Here is a 24168-nt window from a genome sequence, read left to right as displayed (position 1 = left end):
GAAACACTTAAGGTGGTTAAGAATGTTTCTGTATAATGGATTCCAGTTTTGAATAGCATTTTACTTTAACCTATGGAGGTAAGGATTATCTGCTCAATATTAAGTTTTTATTTTTCCTGGCAATACTAGTGGTTCCTTTTGTGCAAGTAGGAGGGGAGTCAGGGGGACCAGGACAAAGCGTGGCATCTGTACGTGTTAAAAGACATACAGGCCTTTTACCATTGCTCGTTGAATGCTTGAAAGCATTGTGCAGTCAGACAGCCACTCTGGTTCAGAGACATTGGAAAGAACTGAAAACTACCGAATGTAAAACTTCATAAGCAGTGCTTAATTCTTAATTCTCAAATTTCATCTTCTGCATTTCTTGTCTTGCTTAGAAAGCTAAGTAAAATAATTTCTGTTTTCTATTTATTTCCTGATGTCTTCACACGTGGTTTAATTCAGCAAGTGAAAGCAATGGATATATTTCAAAAGCTATAGAAGTGAAGAGTCAGTATTACATGGCTCTTTCCCAGGGTAGGATAATCTTAGCTATGTTTTTCCTTGTAACTAGGGGCTGTTGTTTTTTAATTGTCCTGATACAGTAAATAGGATTATGATATTCAAGCTTTTTTTTTTTTTTTTCATTTCATATGGCTGGTTTCTTCTATGTAAAGCTTAAAATTCAGCTTTAGATTTGTATTATGTAGTATGCTCAGTTGTTACACCCACCTGACCAGATGGAATGTTTTGTAAGTGCAATATTAAAAGAAACAACAGCAAAAAACAAAAACAACGGCATCAACCAGAAAACAACAAAAATCTTTGAAGATTTCAGCTACGCTTAGTACTTCTTTACACATTTACCCTGCAGCTTCCGATAGGTAAATTCCAGTTCAGAACAGTTAGCAGAACATCTTTTCTTTTTAGATCGGTGTCATACCAGTGTCTGTTCTCTGGAACATAGCTGAAAATCTACGTGCAAAGTACGCACAGCTGCATTGCATGTTTGAGTTTCACTTCTTTTTGTCTGATTTATTTTGATTTGTTTTCATAATCAAGCAATACGGTAAGCAGAATAAAATAAAATGTGTTTAGATATAATCCCTGCAGTATCCTCATTCTTTTTTCTCTTCTCTTATAGAAATGAGCCGTCAGACTGCTACAGCACTACCTACAGGTACTTCAAAGTGTACGCCATCACAGAGAGTGCCTGCGCTGACTGGCACTACAGCTTCCAATAATGACTTGGCTAGTCTCTTTGAGTGTCCTGTCTGTTTTGACTATGTGCTGCCACCAATTCTTCAGTGTCAGAGTGGCCACCTTGTTTGTAGCAACTGTCGCCCCAAACTTACATGCTGTCCAACTTGCCGAGGCCCACTGGGCTCCATTCGTAACCTGGCTATGGAGAAAGTTGCCAATTCTGTACTATTCCCGTGTAAATATGCCTCTTCTGGATGTGAGATAACTCTGCCACACACAGAAAAAGCAGACCATGAGGAGCTATGTGAGTTTAGGCCTTATTCCTGTCCATGTCCTGGTGCTTCATGTAAATGGCAAGGTTCTCTGGATGCTGTAATGCCACATCTGATGCATCAACATAAGTCAATTACAACACTTCAGGGAGAAGATATAGTGTTTCTTGCTACAGACATTAATCTTCCTGGTGCTGTTGACTGGGTTATGATGCAGTCTTGTTTTGGCTTTCATTTCATGTTAGTATTGGAGAAACAGGAAAAATATGATGGTCACCAGCAGTTCTTTGCGATTGTACAGCTGATAGGAACACGCAAGCAAGCAGAAAACTTTGCTTATCGACTTGAGTTAAACGGTCATAGGCGGCGACTGACTTGGGAAGCAACTCCTCGATCTATCCATGAGGGAATTGCAACAGCCATTATGAATAGTGACTGTCTAGTCTTTGACACCAGCATTGCACAGCTCTTTGCAGAAAATGGCAATTTAGGCATCAACGTAACTATATCGATGTGTTGAAATGGCAATCAAACCTCTTCAGGCCAGTGTTTAAAACCATTGCATTTAATTTAGCAGAAACTAGGGTAACCATCGTTGACTGTCAGACAAATTATTTGGTAGATGGAGGATAGACATATATGAAGGTAAATAAAAGGAAAGGCTGTTAAATTACAGGAAGCAGTTGCATGTAGTAACACTAATATATTTAAAATAAGTCAACAGTAAACCACTGAAAATATATATACACCCAAAATGGGCATCTTTTGTATTAAGAATTGATTCTACAGGAAATGTTGTAAAATAATTCTAAAAACTTGTTTGTAGATTGATTGTACTGTTGAAAAGGATACTGTTTCGTGTTTTTGTTTGTGTTCTTTTCCTCCCCCTTTGACTGACAAGCCATGTTGAGCGGTTTGGGCTTTGGCCGCTGCTTCCCGTGCCCCTCCTCCCCCCCTCCTTTGTAAGTCACTACATAGTATTGCTGCTGTTTGTGTATATTTTTTGTGTATTTGCTAATTTTTATTAACTTCTAGTTTTTCATTAAATAAATATGACTTTCTTTTCTGTAATTCAGGTTTTTCTCTTTTTTTTTTTTTGTATCTTTAAAAAATTAAATACAGGTGTCATCTTTTGATATGCATAATTGCTATGGTAAAATTAATATTTCTGTATGTTTGGTAAATTTTGTCTCTTTCCAGTAGTCAATTAATTGGTGATACTGTTCTTAATTGAGCTATTTTGTGAATGTACTGAACTTGAAAGGAGTAATTATGTTCAAAGATGCATCAGGAAAGAAAGCTCCTTTAAAAACAGCTCTAGATGTTGTTGTACTTTGAGTTATGATCTAACAAAAATGAATTACAAGGATTTTTCCGCATTTAAAAAAAACTACGTTTCAAATTTAGAGATGCTTAGAAACTCTCTTGCATCCCTTGCATCCTTCTGTTTGTTGGTTTGTTGGTACAAAGAAGGTGTTGTCTTTCACAGTGTTTGTAACTATACAACAGGCCATTTGTTTAACAACAAACAAAAAACACCAAAAAAACAAAGAAAGGGCAGACAGAATGAGATGTTTTCAGTCTTTTTACATTTCTCATTAAGAGAATACCTGACAAATTTAAAAACAATTCTTTTGCTTTGTGCTTTAGCTCAAAGTTTGACACACTACTACTCTTGCTCACTTTCTTGTCCTGTCTCTCGGTTGTTACTGAAGTAATTTTCTTGAACTGATTTTTGTATATTATTTTGGCGATATGATACACAGTCAAATGCAAGTAATCTCTTACAGATATGATTCACCAGCCGTAACAGCTTTTGTAAGATATGGGCTTTGTGCAGACTGCCTCTATGTGAAAAAAATTAACCATGAATGTATATGGTATTTGTGTTACAAAACAGATGCAAAGAAAGAAAAAAGGATAACGTGAAAAGCTGTTTCATCTCAAGCTATTTAAAGGAAGTCTTTGTCAAACCTAGTAGTACTGGACATCTGTTGGGAGAGGTAGCCTGACTATTAATTCCTTTTGTAACACATTAAAATACGGTTTATTTACTGTGCACTGTCTTTAACTTTCTTATCAGAAATAGATCTATTAAGACAACTGTTGTTCATATTATTTTGATGCATGATGAGGTAAGTAATTCTACAGGTAAGGAACATAAAGCCTACCAAGTTGGAAGTTGGATTCATAAAATAATACAGAAGCAGTCGGTGTCACATAACGAAGGAAAGTTTTACTTATTAGAAGCAGGTGTTCAGGCTGTTGGAATTGTGCACAGATTTAATGTATGAGATGTATGGGTATCCTGTGGCAATACATAAATGTTTCAGAAGGAGCTAATCCTTCAGTCTAGCATTTCCTTACAAGTACACAACAAATTGAGTGCAGTCTTCAGAATTCAGTACTCACCTGATTAAGTGTGCCTACATTTACCTGAGTTTTGTCTTTTGGTCTACTGAGAGAAACTTGGCTAAATATGCAAATTATTTTTATAGGCATAGACCCACTTCCCCCCATTGGCTGGCTTGGAGTGAAGGTCATGTGCTCATGTTATCTGCTTTTGAGCTCAGGTTTTGAAAGGAAATCTAGCTAAGAGCCTGCTCGGGTCACCCTGAGCAGTCTGGTACTTGCAACTTGAGCATCACAGGGCTGTGTAAGTGCATGAGTTAGCGAGATTGCTGCTGCTTGTACTCGTGTTGCCCAAAAGAACTTTGAGCCTTCTTGCACTGTTCTGTGGTGACTTTTATTAGGCTGGAAATCAAGAATATACTTCTAAAGGGGACTAAAAATTGTGCTTGTAACAGACTTTTTTAGTCATGCTTTACAAATGACAAATGCTGTAGCATAAATGTGTACTGACTTCCTTTAAACTGGTGTTCCATTTGGTTTAAAACACAAAAAACCTGTATAAAAATTTGATGTCCATCATCTGATGGAATGATTAAACGAATTACACTTAGGCCTAGATCTTCGAAAGTAGTGGAAGCAGAAGTCAGTGGATCTCTCCTCTTAGTAGTTTGAGGATCTGGTAAATAAAACCATGCTCCATATATGAAAAATGAAAACATCATAACAATCTGTACAGTTTACTACCTAATCTAAAATAAATGGTGTATTAAAGCCTGGCAGTGTTTTAGCATTAGCTGTTTATTTTAGAAAGTACTTTCTGTATGGAGAAATAGTACTCACATCTGTCTTGATTAAATGAAATGCAGTAGATCTTGCATTCTTCCCTAGTACTACCTCTGTTGTTTTTCATTGCCTTCAGGGGGGAAAAAAAGAAAGCCTTAAAAGTAAAATGTCTGACAAATATGGATGTTAATATTTGGTATTTCTCATTGGTTCGCATTTGCAGTATTGCTTTAAAACTGAAATGGATTAAGCAGACTAACTGTTTTGTATTGCTACCTATGCCATTGTATTATCTAGTATGTTTTCAAAGCTACTGTGATTAAAAGCATGAATTGCATTAGTGAGACAGTTTTATCTGCAGCAGTTTACAGTGTGGACTGTGGACAGAGGAAAGGAGCTACCAGTGCTGCTTTTTAGCTCTGGATAAAGTTAGTTATTTTACAATATAGTCTCAAGACACCCTCATCTTTATCACCACGTCTGTTTAACTGTCAGTTGCAATGCAGGATAACCTCTAGTGTACTGAAATTACTTTACTTTTAAAGATCTTTATTGTTTTGGCTTGCTGCTGCACAGATGGCTGTGCTCAAGAGCGCTCAGCAAAAGCCAAAAACATTTAAACTATAATATCTGTTATAATGGATAATACTTCTGTTTGAATTAAAAAAAAAATCTTTTAAGTAACACAAATCAGCTCTGAAGTGAGAAATTGAAAAGCTACTCAGACTAAAGATATTCTAGAATGGCATTAAAACTCTCACCTTTCAGATAAAGTCCATGTGGACAAGACATGAGTTGGAGCAATGTGGCAGAAACTTATTGCTTATCTTTCTTCAGAGCAACTCCTTGTTCTTCTGAAATTGCTGTAGAAGCTTATTATTAAAAAAAAAAAAAGAACAACAGTATTTGCTTTCCATGCATGTCTGTTCTCTTACTAGTGCTAAGTAGTACAGGACTCATTTGATCTGCATTAAGTTGAGTAAAGAAAATATTATTTTCCCCTTACTAGTCCTCATTAGAGGCAAAGCAGCATATTAGTTATCGTTCCTTTCTGCTGTTTTACTGATTGTCCAGTTATTTCACACTTGTTACATTCAAGTAATTTTTAAGGCAGAAAAATAGGGACTGTTGTCTCTTAACTGGAACTTAGGTACTGAATAACTGAAGTGTGTAATTCTTAAAATAGTAAAGCAAAAAGTGTTGCTTTTTTTAAAAATCATTTTATTAGATTAAGTCTTCTGTGAAAGTTTTTATAACCTAGTGAAAAAATACCCATTGAATTTATTAATATAATTACCGTTATATTCCACGTAAATCAGCTTTCTTTTTACCAATTGAAATTAAAGCCAAACAAAGGATTCTTCTGTCACTGATACAATTTGCGTTTTCATAAGGATACTTCAGTCGTTTCAGAATTAACAAGAACAGAATACTAGAGAGTAGGTTTTCTCTTGTGGCTTACCCTCATACAAAACAATGAAAAACTCAGAACTGCAGATTCCATAAAGTTAAATTCCTGTGTTAAACACTGAAGAGACAAAGCTACTGACTCAGAGGGGATATAAACACTTTCTCAAATCTTACATTATTAGTGTGCACTACCTAATAAAATTTAATTATCCAGTAGTTTTATTGGTATTGTTTAAATGGATGTAGCATTTAGAGTCTAAGCACTAAACATAAGTATCCTAGAATCAGCAGTGTTCCTACTTTTGTATCACGTAAGAATTAAGGAGGAGTACTTTGTCCCTCCCACGTGTTACCAGGCTCAGTCTTTTCTATGAGTCTTCAGAGTATGTGCCACCTACTTCCAGGGCTGTAAGTACAACTTTGCACACATCAACATTAATGCATTATTACCCTTCCTAGGCAAAAATGAGTGTATTCCTGTAATTAATTCAGGTTTGAAAAAATGATGCCTACATCAACACTGCTACAAACTAGAACTATTGCTTCTGTTATCCTTAAATCTTCTATGCATTTCCTTACTAATTCCAAAATCTTGATTTTTCTGATGCCACCCCTCCTTAACAGATTGCCTCAATGTTACTTACTAAAAAGAAAACACCTGTGCACCAAATCAGTTTGCTTTTGATTAACGTCCCCATTATTAATTACCCCTCTTGCTGTTCTGTGCTGTGTTTGCTGCAGTTTGTGTTCTCTGAATACACAAATTGTGTACCACTCTCTGGCTGTGGGCCTGAAGTCTTTGCAGATGTCATCAGCTGTTGACACTGATATAACTACATCCCAGATAAGGTAAGCAATTGTTTCTCAATAGCATTAGGTTACTCATGCTTGAATCTCACTATCAGGAAAAAAGTATTTTTTTCAAGACTCTTTGCTGGTAGTAGTAAAAGGCAGCATACCCAGCAAATATGGGTTTGGGTTGTTAACTGCTAAAGCACTATTTTTATTTTGATTGCATTTACACTCAGTTTTAAACTATCAGTCTTAGCTCATATTTATATTAGATATACATATCTAGGTGATAGTTACTATTCTCTATTAAAATGTGATATAGAAGTAATCTCAGCCTGTCAACTTAAAGTTTACTATTCAAACGCTCAACTCTGGGCTTAACTGAAAATCCTCCGTCAAAAGCTGCATTAAGAACTTCATCCAGACAGCTTGCCATAACAAAAGTCAGATCTTGCCGTACATTCAGTGCAATTTCTTCAAGATCTTTTTCGTTTCTTTGAGGAATGATAATTCTCTTCAGTCCAGCTCGGTGTGCTGCCAGCACTTTGTCTTTAATTCCTCCAACCTAATAAGGAAAAGAAATGTATTTGTAAGAAAAAACTATGACACTGATCTCATAAAGTAATAATTGTGCCAAATCTGGAAATCACACCAGGAGTTAAATTTTTATGAGCATCTCCCTCCCCCAGTAATTTAGTAAAGTAATTAAGAATCCAACAGTATTGTTAGCTTGCTATATGCCTACCAAGGGATGCTTTAGGTTGGAAGGGACCTAGTTCCAAATATAATATGCTACAGCATGCTTTGTTACAGATAATAACAGAAGGAAAAGACCCCTAGATGAACAAATCCAGGAATGGATGTACTTTTTCTAAAGAAAGTTGCCTGTAACAATTTTTTCTTACAACAGAAGAATTTCAAACCATTAGGTTTAGGGAGGAAAGTCTTCCAATCCTGCACAAAATTCATTTGAACAAAAGAAAATGCCCCAAAATTACAAGGATGTTTTTGTTCTAGAAAAGTAGGCATCACTTCAGCAAGCTACCTGTATCTATGTGATGACACACAGTTTTAAAATTAGCTTCTCTTTCAGTCACAGCTTTAGCTTCTTCCTCTTGCACTTTTTTCAAATCCTATTTTAAGACCATCTTACAGAAGAAACTCACAGCTTTGTGTTGCTTTAGAAGAAAGGAACGCCTTGTACTGTAACACAGCAGGCTTCTATAAAAGAAGGTAATCGAGAACCAGAAATACTCACGGCAATCAGTTTAGGCAGGGCAGTGCTACTTATTTCTTACCACATTGCTCTCTTTCAGGCAGTAGGTGTAGCAGATGAAGTAATATTAAAATTACTAATGATTCTAAACAATCCTTAGACAATAAGGCATTTAGAAAAAAAAATTAAGTACAGATATTCCCTCACGTACCTCAAACAACAGGCAAAATATAGTCACTGGTGTGATAAAAACAATTTATTTGAAATGCTAAGCAAACGAGCACTGTGGCAGAGTTAATGCAGTTGCTTAATTATCACCAGAGCTCTGAACAGCAGCAATCTTGTCAATCTAACTGCTGCCAGAATGCTGTGTCAGTGATCCTCTCCTAAGAACTCTGAAACGTACTTTAATGATGTTATCTATGCTTTGCTCTCTACTGCATGAAACAAAATACTGTTTCTAACCTCATCCTTCCTTTGTCCAGCATATGGTATGAGATGAAAACTCTTACCTCCTTTAATTAATTATACCAGTCTCCAAGTGATATGTAAAACTAACACTGTATGTCCTTGAAAATTTCTCTTCTGCCCTCATGCTTTGAGGAAGGCTTATAGGAAAATAATTCAGCTGAATTCTATATAAGGAGCAACATTTAGAAAGTGTCCAAATATCTACGTGTATAGAGAAAACTTCAATAATAATTCATATGAAAATACTGTGAGAAGAACTCCAAGAAACAGCTTTTCAGTGCAACTGAAGATGATCTTGTAATAATAGCATTGAGGAAGCATATTTAGAAACAGCAACATATGTATCTTGGAACAACCCTGAATTTTAGGATTTCTAAGGCTCTTTTCTAACTAGACATATCAATAATGCGTGCTTCCTGAAAACTGCATCGAGGCCATTTGTAACACTGAATGCAAAGCAGGCACACAAGTGTACAGCACTAACCTAGGCTGCCTTCCACCAGCCTCTTACAGCTGCACCAGAAGGGACCAGACTGCTGCTAAGGGATGATCCAGTAAGACTGTGCTTCTTAAAAAGGCTAAAAACAGACTTTATACCTAGGATATGGAGAATTAATGCAACGCAGCTCTTTTCCAAACAATACTTACTGGAAGAACAAGGCCTCTTAGTGTAATTTCTCCTGTCATGGCTACATCTGAGCACACCAGCCGCCCACTGAAGAGGGAAGCAAGGCAGGTTACTATGGTAACACCAGCAGATGGTCCGTCTTTTGTGACAGCTCCAGCTGGGAAGTGCAGATGGATGTCAGTGTTGTCAAGGAGATCAAAACTTCCAGAAGCTTAAAGAAAAAAAAGAATGGTTTGAATGTGAAAAATCTAAACCCATTTTGTTCCCAGTCTTTCTTCTCAAAGGCCACTGGAGAACTACAAGTCTTAGCATTATTATTTTTCATTTCTTTTTTCCAAGTGTGTTGTAAAACCACTGTATTGCTTAGGTTTGGTACAGGGAGGAGGAAATCCCACAAGCTTTCCTACATCAGAATACAAATCATAACAAGGTAATTTATCAGCTCAGCATTTGCATGTGTTTTGAAATTCAGAGTAGAGATTACTGTAAAAGACCGAGGAATTCCTACATACAATTTTTAGTTTTAGATCCTAAATTATAAAGTCAGATTTCAGTAAAAATACCACAGAAGTATCACTCTTAAAAAAAGCAGTATTAATCAATATAATAACGTAGATTTCTCATTACATCTTTTCACCTTACTGTACCTAGAAGACCTAACTGTATGTTATGTTTACCTCTCAAGTTTACACCAGCATTTCACACACCCATTCTATTTAGTTTTTTTTAAAGCTATTTAAGCTTCTGTAAATAAGGACAGATGGCTGACAGATGTCAGAAAATTATTTAGCTATTATTTGGCTAATCAGCTGATGATCAAACTACACAGCACTCTTTGGAGGTTGAAACAAGTTATTTGGATGAAGTCCTATTTCACTTCAGTTCAATATTCTTGAAATATAAAAATAGACAACATAAAACTACTTTGGACAGAAACCTTAGCCTAGATTTAGAGGAAAACTACAGCCCTGAGTACCTGTATCCACATTACAAAAATACTGCTGGAAAGGCTGCACGTAAAAATGAATAAAAGGCAGTGCTCATCACAACCCACAGAAGGATACTGGCACAGAGTCCACAGCCATCCATACTGGTGCAGGAAAGGAGTGACCTGGCTGGGAGAATCTGCAATGACAACTCGCTCTCTGCCTAGGCTGCACCTGCTCATAAGGCCATTAAAACTGCAACTGAGCAGAAATCAGAAAGAGAGCCAACAGGGACCTCTAGGGCTGATTTCAACTTCTGTATGGCACTGATTGCTGGAAAACCCTTTCTCTGTGAAGGCAGTACAAAGTACTTCTGTAACAACTAGGGTAACTTCCACTGTTATTTAGCAATGCTTCCTTTTAATTACTGGAACACACCAAGCAATAGGACATTTAATTTCTATGCAATATTAATGCTTCCTAAATGTGCATCGATGCAGTGAGAGGTCAATACCTGTGATGCAATACATTCATGCTGTCTTTGTCATTTTCCCCAACCTACCATTAGTGAGCTGGTATCTCTTTGCATTGCTGCGCAACCAGCTGATTGCAAGATGTGCTGACTCCTTCATGACATCTCCCAGCTGACCAGTCAAAGTGAGCTGCCCTTCCCCATCCATTCGGCTGGCTTCCACAAACATGATCTCGCCTCCCAGCGGAGTCCAGGCCAGGCCTATGGCAACTCCGGGTTGACTTAAGCGTTCTGATACCTGAAAGAATCACAGGAAACAGTGTAAGAAACAGCTGCAACAAAACTATAGCAAAACCAGTCTGATAGTTGCCTTCAAAACGACTGTACTGAGTATAACAGAAAGGTTAGGGCTGAATTTATTTTTTTATTATTTTTTTTTTTAAATACAGCAGTAATACTGCCTACACGTGAACGCTAATTACAGCAATTGTATCCATGTGCTCCTTACCTTCAGGCAATGGCAAACTGCTCTCAAAACCTTCCCCACTGCCAATGGTTCAACGAGAATCTTTCTTTTTCACTTCACAGGACTCTTTAGTCAATACTGACCGCTACACACCTCCAGCAGATGGATTAAATTGTATTTATCCAGACTCTTGTTACTTACGTGAAAAAGCCAGTTTTGAGCCCAAGCACTACCTATCATTTGGGCCATTTCAAAGGTGACATCGTTGCCTGAAGTACTGTCAGACAGCACAGTGATTCATGCAATCTGAAATACTTGAGTGTTCAGGTTAGATGTGAAGGATGGGAAACCTGACTGCCTCCATTAGTTATTACTAGTAGTCAGCAAACTCTCTGCTCCATGCAGGGCTATAATCTACTTATCTAAAACTGTTCAGATACCGATGAGAGCAAGGAAGGTCTGAATCCTGGTCTCTTGTGTTGAGTAGAAGGAAAGAGAGGCAGGATGTTTTCCATGAGTGTTCTAGTTTTGTGGGTTTTTTTTTTTCCATTATGTGAAAGACTTCTAGAATATTTGAAGTTCTTCTCCTGTGCTACAATAAGTTGAAGAAGCGCCTATGAAAGACTATACAGCTCTTCTGCATGTTCTGAGCTACTTTACAAGCCAGAAAAGAAACCAGATACATTTCTAACGTCAGGCTGTGAGCATAGCAAAAGACAAGTATGCCTTTGTAAAGTAAAGCAATAGGCCCATTTTAAAATATTTTAGTCTGTGACTAAAACACAGAATTGAAAGTTAATTTGATTCATTTCTGAAATGGATGAATTCTTCATTAAGCTGTTGAGAAAATTTCAAGAATTGTTTCATTTATTGGATAGAGAAGAAGTGAATGGAGCATCACAGCAGAACCATAATAAAAGTACGACAACTCTGAAGTCCACATTAGAACTTCTCAAACTACCTTTGTTCCTTCTAAGAACATTTAACATTCCATTTTATAATACTCCAGAGCAACAGAATGTTTTTTTCCCCTCTAGCATCAATTCATTCTGCACTGTACAACTTCCCACAATTTAAATACTTTCATTGTTTGCTTCCTTCCAAGAGTCAGTAGAGGGTAAACCAATCAGACATTGCACAGACACCAAAAATGCAAAACTCATTATGCACAGTGCTGACTTCTCTTAACCATTAGCTCTACTGCAAGATCACAGAAATCTGTACAGAAGCCTCTTTAGGACGATGATGGCTGTGGAAAGGCTGCCTGGCTATGGGAGTTCTCTCAGTGAAAGGTACCTGTTCTGAAATGCACCTTAATGCACCTTAACCATCTGGAGGCAGAAAGTCATATGGCTCTGCTCTGAAATGTCTGTGTGAGAAATACTTGGATTTATGAGCTTCTAGGACAGTATTAACCATTGCAGTCTCCTATTAAAACATCTTCCTGCAGGCCCAGCAGAAACAAAGTCACAAAGTAGTACCCAGGCCTGAAGTTGCTGTGCATTTTGTTTGGTTTCAAGACCAACAACAGCACCAGCTTACCTAAACAAACAATATAGCTTTCCATGTGATTATCAGAATGAGAACATTCCTTCTAACAGAAGCCAGATATTAACATTTCAGTACATCTGAAACATGTCCCATTGTAAAATTACAATCACAAAATATAATCACAATAGCTACAAAATTCTTAATGATCAGTTTCTTTTTTCACAATTAGAAAGTGGCTTCCTTTGCACAGCAAGAGTGAACAACTTCACCCTATAGCTGCTACCTCTGGTTATCAGCCAAAAAAAGATGAATGTTAAAAAAAGGCTCACAGTTGTGCTCAGAAGATGACAGAACAACAAAAAAAAACCAACAAAAACCAAAAAACCTAAATTCCAAGGCAAAAGAGAAACTGCACTATAAAAACGCTGGATATGTCACAAGTCCCTTCGTCCAAACACATGCTGTGCTGAGATGTTTCATTAAGTCTCTTACACTTTCATTTGTTGTCAAAATTATTTTTCCAGAGCCTTAGCATGTGATTTACTTTGACATTTGTTCTGTAGGGTGACACATACAATTCTTCATTTGTGATAAATGAACCAATTCTGCAAGTATGAGCTAAGTAATCTCTCATGCCTTTCTGCTGGGAGACCTCTGCAGAAAATACACAAAATTCTGAAAAGGTAAAAGACAAGTCATTCATTTTCCAGTATCCCCTGAAGGACCACAGATCAATTACGTCACACCGTGTTTTCTGTTCTGTTTGCTCAGTCTCATCCAAGTACTGACACGAGGACTGCCTCCACTTTATTTCAGCTAATCATAAATGGCAAAACAGGGTCAAACACGAAGCTTTAAAAGCTCTGTGAAGAAAGGAAGGTGGGCTGCAGACAGTGCACCTGAAAAAACAACAGCAGTCAATCTAAGATTCACCACCAACATGGCAGCTACACTGACCTGAAAGAATCTTAAGGCCACGTGAAATTCGAAGGAATTATGGATTAGTTGGGAAAATCCATTAACACTGGAATTATGTGGCTATCCAAACAGTTTACACTGAACAAAGGCATGTGTATGGAAAAAGACATCCTCATTATTGCATACAGAAAACAGTACATGAAAATTAATCCTGAACTGCTCAGGGAATTGATGCTGTGTGGATTCGCCCAATTCTACTTAAGCACTACTTAATTTGCCTACTAAATATGGAATCATTTAAAGAATTTCTGATATCAAAGTCAAAACCTTCAGTCGGGTCTTACTTCAGCTTAAAAAGGCTGGCATGAAATGCTTATAAGCATGTTCATGGCAACTGTGCATGCAAAAAGAAACTCCAGCACTCCCACATTTGCATATTCAGAGGTAAGAAGCACACTTTAGAAATGCTACTTGCACGTCTTATTCCTGCAGAAAGAGAACAAAACGCAGAAGTTTGCCAACTCAGCTCACTATCACATAGAAACAAGTAATTGGCTCAGGGCAAGTTCAAAACCAGTCAGCACATTGAAAGAAAGTCACACATACTTCTGGGCCTACCAACTCATTTTTTAAGAAGTGTGTAAGTTCGTATTTATTTGAATTAATTCTACTTTTGACTGGGAATAGAATTGCGAGCGACCAGAACTTTTGCAAAGATGAACAACATTTAGTTTTTAGCACCTTTACAAAACTAATAAGCACTTTGGAATCAGTGGAGTGCATAATGCGGACTTGAATATTAAGAGCAACTTATTCTAGCAGCTTTATGTGCATCTGTATTTTGAGCATTAAAAAAAAGCAAGTAATCCTGCACTATTTTAGCTCTAAAGACCAGGTATCTGAAGTATGTAACATCCTTCAAAAGTGAAAATTCAAATAGAAAGTTACTTCTCTGTACAACAAACAAAAAAACAGAACAAAATAAAACCCGTGCTTTTTTCAGTAATAGTTTCTAGAAGACAGGTAGTAATGCAGTGCATTAAAAATGTCCATAGGAGTCTTACAAAGAATTTAATGGCTACAGCCATTCCAAATGAAGCTGAGGTATATCCACACTATCATCTCAGCTAAAATCACACTGCCCTATGTGATTTTATTGGGCACAGCAGCTTCTGCGAGTTGAAAAGAATTAAACAAATTTGCTTATGAGGTCATCTGCCTCAAAAGCAATCTCTTAAAAAAAATAAAATCAGAACACAAACAGCCAACATGAAAAATCTCAAACAAGGGAGTCATAAAGCAATGGTCTCTTGAGGACATGATCTTCCTAGCCCCAAATTCCCCCTAACTTCCACTTCTACCATCATCATCCTCTAACACTCTCAGTAGCAACTTTCTAACTTGTTTCCTCAACTCTGCCTCTTCGTTAAGAATCTTTTCAACAAGAACAGAAAATCTTTATGTCTGAAAACTTCAGAACTAAAAAACTGGCGCATTCCTCAGCAATCACTCATCTTCTGCTACTACTGCTACCACCTTGTCCCCTCTTTGTCCTCCGCATCCCGCTGGAATCTGGTCCTCTCATTTAGGAGAGAGGGATGAATCACCACCCAAGTCCTCAGAAGTCGGACGTTTGTTGAAGTTTTTCTTTCACTGCTATTTTCCCCATAAATTACTGGTTTACCAATCTTTTCTCCAGGAGAACAAAAGGAAAAAAAATGGTTTTCCATCAGACAATTGCCTGCCGTCAGTATTATATATACTACTCACACCTGTAAGTTCACGTGGGCCTAAAGTAAAGCAGAGAATAATTGAAATATAAATAGTGAAAGGAGAATGCTTAAGTAACTAAATAATTTCATGAATGGCCTTTTCCATAAAATATTGCAAACTATAGCTGGGTAGGAATTCTGTAATACGCCAGCTGAGGAACAATGCAGACTCTAGCAAGTTGGAGGTGACTGACTGATCCTAAAATTATTTGTAATAGATAAGAGTTTCATTAACAAGAAGAATGTTTGAAAATATCCAGCCTAAAGTGAAGTGGTTTTAATAACCAAGAACACTGATAGGCATTACGGAGGTATGTTGGACAGTCCTTAACATAGCTGTTACAGAGACAGGAATCCTGAGTTACATTTTGGCTTATTTCCCAAGACCACAAAACGTTCCTCAAGCAAAAGCAAAGTTGTTATGAACTGAAAAAATGCCACCACATTCTTAAGCAGTGCCGCAGTGAGGCATCTTTGTTAACAGGAAGTCCTGGCATTATGTTATTTATGTACTCAGTTGAATATACATATATTCTTGAGGTGAAAAAATGCTTGGTGGAACACAAAGAAACACAGTCCTATTTCTAATGCACATATTAGTAAGTCAATGTATAAATTCAGCCAACAGCAATGAGATAGACAACCAGTGAAAACAGACAGAACAAGAGTCGAACAGAAACGAATGAAGACGTTACCTCCATTTCGTACATGGGTGGCCCCAGGATGTCTTTTAAAGCATGGAAATCAATTAAAATTGGCATTTCAGGTGGCAGAGCCAGGTCAGCCGTGTCACTGATGGATTCTGATTTTGCGTCTTCTGTGACATGTTCTTTGCAGTCTAAGAGAAGAAAATCTAATTTAGGATTTGTAACAGTCTTTGACAGAGGAATTAAAGAAATTACGACAGGAAAACACTCAAGAGGAATTACCTAAAAAGCTCATGAAAAAAAGCTTAAAGTTATCTTTCACAAAATTCTTGACAAGTTAAAGGTAATACAGTATCAAATTTTAATTACTTATGCTAAACCTGTCCTAACAGTTCTATGAGGATAATATTTAATCTAGACCATTGACAGATGTACGACTCACGTGCTCAAGTATGTTTTTAAGTAGGTCAAATAGCAGCAATAGGTAGCAATATTCTCACATTATGCTTTCCACTTCAATTTTTGTCTCTATGACTACTATGGCTTCATTATGTAAAATCTTAATTCACAAAATCAGTTTTCAACACCAGTTGACCACGCAGCACGTACTGCCCCAGTTCAGTGAAAATCTGCAAACAATTTCACTATAATTACCTTCATCTGTGGCTTCCATTTATCTTGAAATATTATCCTTTAACATGGCTCTGCAATTTTGTTGAAGGAGGTATTTCTAATGTGTTTTGAATAAAAGACACTAGCAGCAAAACAAACTCCAAATATCAGATTATTCATTGTTTTCAGATATATCTGTAGGTGCGATGCACGCTCCTGGCAGGGCTATAAAACCCAACTGGCCTGACCCTTTTGAATACAACATACTCAAGGGTCAACAAGAAAGGACCAGACAATTGCAGCAACAGTTACAGATTCAAAAGCATATTCTTTTCTGCCTCCATTTTAAGTATGATTGTGTTCTTGATTATACAATTGTTTCCTTACTGGTAAAATTTTGGCTTTCTATAGCATTTGTTTTCTGCACAAAAATGGACTGTAATGAAGACCACATAAGCATCAAAGCATCAAAATTGTTTTAAACTTCATTTGTATTAGGCCTACACTGACATATACTTAAATTACTGCACACAGAAAGAGAATGCAAGCAGGGAGTGACTTTCCATCGAATGTGAGCCAAATGCAAGGGACTCACTGCTATTTTCTTGAGAGCCTCAAGCAATATTTTAGTGAAACATTTATCAGAGAAATGAAAAATAGTTCAACAGTCCAGATGTTTCTAAGGTTTTGTAGCAGAGTTCTACAGCAATGCCTCCCTTCCCTGAGGCTGTCATTCAAGCATTGTGCAAATACATGTACTGAAGATGCTTCATCCCATCCCAAACGTACAAAATCAAGGCACATTTTAAGCAACAGCCTTCATTACCAGGCACTGAGCTCCAAAGCCTTCTGCAGCACATTTTGGAAAACTGTCTACAGTTGTTTCCTTTCTTAGAACTTTTTTCCCATTCAATGAAGAAACTGTCTTCCTTTGCATGTTAATGCACATATAATAACTGAAGTTACAGAACTTCAAACAGCTGTGGAAACCAATCGATGATCTGATCTATTTAACATAACATTAAGAGGTGCTCTGTGCCACATTCAGTATAAGAGAAAATGTCTCACTTCATGAGATACAAACCACACTTTCATTAACCCTGACGTATAAGAAAAGCTTTCTTACTGCTAATTTTGCTACAGTGCAATTCTCACTACTGCATCCATACAATACCAAGGAAAACATTCTACATCAATATCACTACTAAAATATTAACAGCTTTCACGCAGCATTAAAATCTAGTAGTTATTATTCAACAGTACAACTGTATCTTCCACTGTACAACAATTCATTGCTCAATGCATAAATCTTATTCCTTTACTGTAAACACTGCCTTAGTCAGAAGGCCCTCCTGTTGTTCCAGCTTGTCTCTGTATTTTTGTTGAGCTACTATTTCTGTACACAATAAATTTAAATACATAAATACTAGCAAGTCTAGGAAACATAACCCTGCAACTGAGTTGCTATTCCTGCAACTCAGATTTCAACTGTACTACTCCAAAACCCAAGCTATTTGATACTGCAATTCATGTTATAAAACAAAAGTGAACTTAGAAGGCTTTACTATCTAACCAACACCATTTCCTATTTCTGCTTGTTTTTTTTCCACTTAGTTCTATGCATGCATACGCATTAAGATTTTCACTACTGATGACATACACATGTTCCCACTGATCACAGAGGAACAACCATGTATCACAGTAGAAGTTAGAAGACACATTTTCATCCTGCATTTCAACCACTGTACCACAATAAGACGCCTTAGGACTCAGCTGCTGCATTGTACTCTCGAGGCTGCTGCTCTAAAACAGGAAAGTCTCACATGTTTTTGTCACTCTTAGAATTTCTTCTAGCGTCAAAGTCTAAAGCAGCATCTCATAAACCTGAGATAGAGTTTCAGTAAAATAGCAGGTAGTGTGTGTCACTGCATACAAGGATGATGTTACTGTACACAAGACCTCTCTGCAGAGGTCAGAAAGATGACTCCATTTGCTTTTGCTGAAGCTTACCATACAAATCCAATGACTGACGCAAACTAACAGCCTTCCACTTGCCAACTTCGTCATGAAGACCAGGAGTCAAAGGAGTGAGAAAGGCAATACAAAGCTGCCAGTGTATCTCAGACACACTGTTTGTGAAAGGGACAGTGTCCCTCCTTGCATTAAGTCTGCCACAGCAGGCACCCTGCACTCCTAGAACCTATTACTAAACAGTGTCTACAAAGACTTGGAAACACTTGCTCCACTTAAGTTAATGATCTGATTTAATCAATATAATATGACGGAAATTCTGTGATTCTAGCATCTCGTTACTTTCACCTTTTATTATAATACCACAAGCCGGAAGGCTCTCAACTGAATAAACTCCATACGCACATCACTGTTCTGATATCCTACAAATCACACACAAAATATGCTTTAGCAAAGGTGAGCTTGTAGGGTACTCGCTGATATTCAAACCCATGACATGCAAATGCATAAACTGCAGTCTCAGTCCCACATCAGCCACTAACAAATGTTTAAAACAAAAATGAATTACGATGTTTTCTACAGATAAATAAAAATAAATAAATGAACGAGGAAATAGTTTAAAATTAAACTATTAATTTTCGCAATGATGTTTACACAACAACCTGACCAATGGTTCTTCCAGTCTTTAACTACATGAAATCAAAATTCACCGTCTCTGTGCACAACAGCAAAAATGTCCACTCTAGAACAGGAAAAAAAAAAAGATCCAATACAACCAAAGAAAGAAATTAAGAAATTTAGGTTATAAATCCCATTGTTTGCATCAACTTGCAAGTGTAGAGAGTTCAGGGATTATTCCCAAGTTTTGTTTTAAATACTTGGCTGTTTCCAGACTGAATGAAAGTCAAACAAGAGTTCTGTTGTTGCTCTTGTTGTTTTGTTTTTAAATGAGTGTCCCATTCTCATACACTCTCAGTAAGTGACATATTTTGCTAAAATTACAATTGGGTATGAGCACATCATTAGCAGAAAATAAGAAGCATTTCGTTGACCACACCATTCTCTACGTGTCTTCGTAATACTCCAGTTTAACTATAGGTCCACTTCTCCTTTGGACTTTGTTTTATTGATGCAGCTTTTTCTTATGGACAGTTTCAATTCCAGAAGCACAAAGATAACTACAGACCATTTCTTTTGAAATTGTTCCAAATCATGTGTCAACCAGAAGTGTTCACATTTTGCCCTCTTTTGGAGCACTGAGATTGCTGGTTTTGCTTAACTTTGTTAAGTTCCAAGTCCCATACTAAATTTAACAGTGTAAATACCTCTCCTAAGTTGCAAGCACAGTGCTAATTTTAACACTGCAAATGCCTCTCACACTGGATCAAAATATCTACTGCAGCTCCTTTTCATTCTGTGCTTTAATAGTAAAATGCTTCCTCTTACAAGATCAGTTGTGCTCTGAAGCTACTTTTCTCTATTTTACTGAAAGACTTGAAGAGCAGGATGATAATAGCAATCATATTAGATCTTTTAAACATATTTTGCTATCTTTCAGTGCAAATAAATACTTCAGAAATGTAACTCAGGTCAAAATCACAGCAGTGGCAGTGGTTAACTGATCTTGCCTGCTGCCAATGAGCATTGCTACCACAGCCTAAAGCCTCAGCAGCCTGGTTCAGGAGGCACTACAATCATCATGGAAGTGTCAACAAACTCAGAATCTGATTTCAGAAAAATTCAGCAAAAAAAAGAAGTGCATATAGATAGAAACAGAAAGCATTAATAAATATGCCCACAGATGGGACAATTTAAACTGCACAGTCATTCACTCATGCATAGCCACTGTTAATGTGAAAGATTACCTTCCTGCAGCCTTCAGAGAAAACTGAGCTGTATCTACTTAAGCAACCATTGATTTGTGGACCAAATGCAAACTTCTGTTATTACAGGTACTTTTCATAGACATTCTGATCATCACAGAAAACTCAACAACATAAAAGCAGACTTGATTTTCAGAAATGAAATACCAAGTTAGGAGAAAAAGGCAAGAAAAAGCTGAAAGACTGTAAATAAATAGACTAGTTCTAGAGTCAGACTCTTCTTCAAATGCTCTTGTAATTAACGATACTGTTGTACAGTTCTATTTCCTGCCCTTGATTTTACTCTGAAGTGTAAGGGGTAACCATTCAGACTTATTATCTTCTCCAATAAAATAAGGCAGCTTACAAGTCCCCTTAATCGTTCTCCTGTAAACAAGCAGAGAACTATTCTTGCTGTGGGAAAAACCATAAGCTTTTTGACATTGGCTTACTTGTAGAATCTTTTGCAACATCAAGCCAATAGGTCTTGTTAGTATTTCATGTCTCAAGCAAAAGCAAGCAGCCATTCAGCAGTTTTTGCTTTCTAGTATCTTCTGGCACAAAGACTTGCAGTTACTTCCAGTCCAAGAGTCAGCCAGATTCACAGCAATATTTAGAAAACGAACAAATCACCCAACACCTTGCTTGCTAGCTTTTATTGTGACTACTGTGGCACTAAGGGAGATTGTTTACCAACAGCACTCAGCAGGTCAGGTTAATGGTTGGCCTTGATGATCCTCAAGGTCTTCTCCATCCCAGCCTATTCTAATTCTTAAAAATAGCCACGTTTTATAAGCTCAGTTACAAATTCAGCCCTTTCACACTTCTCATCTACCTTGAACTGCAATTCAAACATCTTCCTTGAACTGCCATTCAATTGCTAACAAAGCTTACAGATTTTTGGATCACTGGGAATAATACATCACTGTCTTCTGTATATTTGGAGAACAACAACAGATTTACTGAAGATCACAAAATCCGGGAGACTAAGAGTTACTACACATTTGGATCAAATACAAATTGCACTACTTTTAAAATGCAAAATTAACAATTCTACTGTTCTAAAGCTAAGTGAAAAGTCAAAGCTTCCTATTCTTCAAGACAGTGAATAAACAAATAAACAGAAAGCACTAAAACTCTAATCACTGAAGATCCCTGAAGCATCATTTCTTAGGATTCTGTTCTAACTAGTAAGTTAAATGAATTGACCTCAAGTGATGGATACACTGCAGTCAGACACATTAAAAACGCCTCCAAACCTTTCTAATTCCAAAGATCTCCAAGCAGTCACTTACTTTAGAGTCACTTACTTTACACTGCTAAGCCTTTTACTGAAGAAAAATTAAAGTATAAGATTTGCATTAAAAAGCATAACAAAATACACAAATCAGAACTGCCTACCTAAGATAACAAACAGATCCACTATCCTTCTCAGCTACCACTCTCTGGCAGGCTGAAATTATTCCATTTTTGTCCCAAGCCATAATTCAGTACTACTTGAATGTGCACACTAAGAATGTTAGTCTATTTGCAAAGCTTTTGAAAATAAAGCCTTTGAAGAAGCATAGAAAAGGCTAAAATGTTGATAAATCAGCGAACTAGAGCCTGCAATGTTGGAGGAGCCCTCTTTAGTAAAACACAAAAAAGATACACACCTTCTCCTTCACCCAGTTCAGAACGATCAGGCTTTGTTTCTTTGTGCTGCCCTTCTGCCACTTTCACTGCCACTGCTCTGCAGATAGCCCCCAGCTTTCGATCCAGAGAGCGGACTCCTGCCTCTCTAGTGTACCTGGTGTAGACACAGTTGTAAGTGACATTTCGTTTGTATTTAAACACATTTTCTTTTTAAAAACACATCCAAATGAAATGTAGAAGGCATTAAGATCTTGGACTATCATACACAAATAACAAAATAATTGTTTGCTGATAAAATTGAGAAAGACAAACTACTCAGTTGGAAGGAAACATAAGCAACACTTGGAGTCAAGTCTTAATGAAATGCTATACAATGCTCCAAAAACAATGAGCTCTTCTCAAATCATAAAATACTGCAACGGGATATTAAAATGGCTGCTCCAAAACTAATGCCTTCTATTTTATTATGTTGCCCCATGATGTCAGAGGTGGATGGTGGTGGTACAGCAGCAGAGGTTGAACCTTCCCACCAATTCCATTATATTTGGTTGCTGTGCAACAGATGGCAGCCTGACAAAACTGCATCTGACATGGAGGTGTGGATGAAACAAAGGTGTGTCATTGAATTCCTCCATGCAGAAGAAATAGCAGCCGCTGACATTCACAGCTACTTGCTGAGCGTTTATGGAGACCAAACAGTGGACGTGAGCACAGCACGGTGGTGAATGGTAGGTTTCAACAGTGGCGACAGCGTGTCATGTCCACTGATACAGACTGTTATGAGCATGGCATGCAGGCCCTTGTTCAACTGCTGTCAAAAAAGCACAGTGTGATTATGTTGAAAAATAGTGTCCTGTAGATGAGAATTTGCTCTATCAAACAGTGCTATTGTGCTCTTTGTATCAGTTGTAGTTTCCATGGAAATAAATAGGAGGCATTACTTTCAGAGAAACCGACCCATTTTTAAATTCAAAACACTGATCATTGAAATTACATGAACTGACTGAAAAAGAATATTTTCTTTTAACCTATGAATTAAAAAGAAATGCCAGGCAGAAGCACTTACTAAATGCCCAGAATTCTGTTCTTGGTCATAAAATACTTCATTCATTACCAATACACTTATTTCATTGTGACCAAGTCACTTCCAAGTTCAAATAAATGTTCTGATTAACATGTTCAACGAACACAGTAGTTCTAATTAATACAAGCTATTTCAAAAATGCATTTTTAATTTTAACTAATTCCAATTTTAGACAAATGTGGTCCATCATTCACAAGAAACAAAATGATAATTCCTTTTTTTTTATGAAGATGACAGAAATAAAACTTCAATCTTTAAGAAAAAAAAAAGTTGCCTGTTGCCAAAACCATGGATGCACATACTGAACACTGCAGCAATATTAGCATCAAGTTTCTATTTATTTATACTGCCTTATCAATGGTGCCAACACAGCTGATTGGGAGCCACTGATTGAGAACCAAAAACAAGGGAAGGGAGAGGAAGAAAGGTTCAGTTTAGAAAGCAGAACCAAATGAGCACAGAAAAAGCAATTCCAAAAATTAGTATTTTTTGGAATTCCAAGCCTGTTAAGGACAATAGATCCTACAAAATGCTTTGTATTATCACTTCAAAATTTGCTAGTTACCAGAAAAACAAGTTACTGAAAACTTCAAGTGACGAGTAACAGGTTTACCTTGTAATTATGTCTAAAGTGGTTACTTGTGGAATCTGTATCTGCTGCGGAGTAAGGCCATGTTGTTCAAGCTGTTTAGGAATCAAGTGTCTATGAGCAATTTCAATTTTTTCTTCTTGTGTATATCCTAGAAAAAAGAATATTTTTACTAATCTGTTTGCTTATACACTATAATGTCAAACTTATTACAACTTCATACCTGACTGAATTTAAAAGGTTACCTTAAAATTACCTTAAAAACAAAAATGACATGGGGCCCTAAAGAAAGACTTCAGAAGAATCAGAAAAACATTCTCATTTACTTTCACAGTAGTTCTAGCTTACTAAGCTGCTGGGCACACATACCAAGAAATAACTCCTCCTGTTAAAGAAATTCTCAGTTCAGGTACATGGCATCAGGATGCACAAGTTTTCTACAACTCTAAACAGAGCTTAATTTGATAGGGTAATCATTAAACATATTTTGCATATGTCTAGAAAACTGGGCATCATATGTATGCATGCACATGAAGAAAAGACAGCATTGGTCACTATTTCAGTGATCCTAAAAGTTGTTTTGATGCCTTGTGGGGTGGCAGCCACCCTGGATAGTT

General features: G+C 37.0%; 2 protein-coding genes across 7 annotated transcripts in view; one reads left to right on the top strand and one right to left on the bottom strand.

Moving 5' to 3' along the window:
• The window catches only part of SIAH1 (siah E3 ubiquitin protein ligase 1), a 64476-nt gene extending 60967 nt beyond the window's left edge, over window positions 1-3509 (top strand). For all 6 annotated transcript variants that reach the window (XM_048958368.1, XM_048958367.1, XM_048958371.1 and 3 more), the window contains one exon: window positions 1124-3509. In XM_048958368.1, coding sequence (XP_048814325.1) covers window positions 1126-1974 — 849 coding nt within the window. In that variant the 5' untranslated portion in view covers window positions 1124-1125 and the 3' untranslated portion in view covers window positions 1975-3509. The remainder of the gene's footprint in view (window positions 1-1123) is intronic.
• The window catches only part of LONP2 (lon peptidase 2, peroxisomal), a 42237-nt gene continuing 20600 nt past the window's right edge, over window positions 2532-24168 (bottom strand). Inside the window, exons 10-15 of the mRNA XM_048958361.1 lie at window positions 23576-23702; window positions 21899-22032; window positions 15847-15989; window positions 10595-10802; window positions 9127-9317; window positions 2532-7356 (exon numbers count right to left, since the gene is read on the bottom strand). Of these exons, the coding sequence (XP_048814318.1) occupies window positions 7135-7356; window positions 9127-9317; window positions 10595-10802; window positions 15847-15989; window positions 21899-22032; window positions 23576-23702 (1025 nt within the window). The 3' untranslated portion in view covers window positions 2532-7134. The remainder of the gene's footprint in view (window positions 7357-9126; window positions 9318-10594; window positions 10803-15846; window positions 15990-21898; window positions 22033-23575; window positions 23703-24168) is intronic.

The sequence above is a fragment of the Lagopus muta genome, chromosome 12, assembly GCF_023343835.1.
Source record: "Lagopus muta isolate bLagMut1 chromosome 12, bLagMut1 primary, whole genome shotgun sequence".
In the NCBI taxonomy this organism is placed as follows: Eukaryota; Metazoa; Chordata; class Aves; order Galliformes; family Phasianidae; genus Lagopus; species Lagopus muta.
The sequence above is the reverse complement of the archived record's forward strand: the minus strand, read 5'-3'. Positions and strand labels throughout refer to the sequence as shown.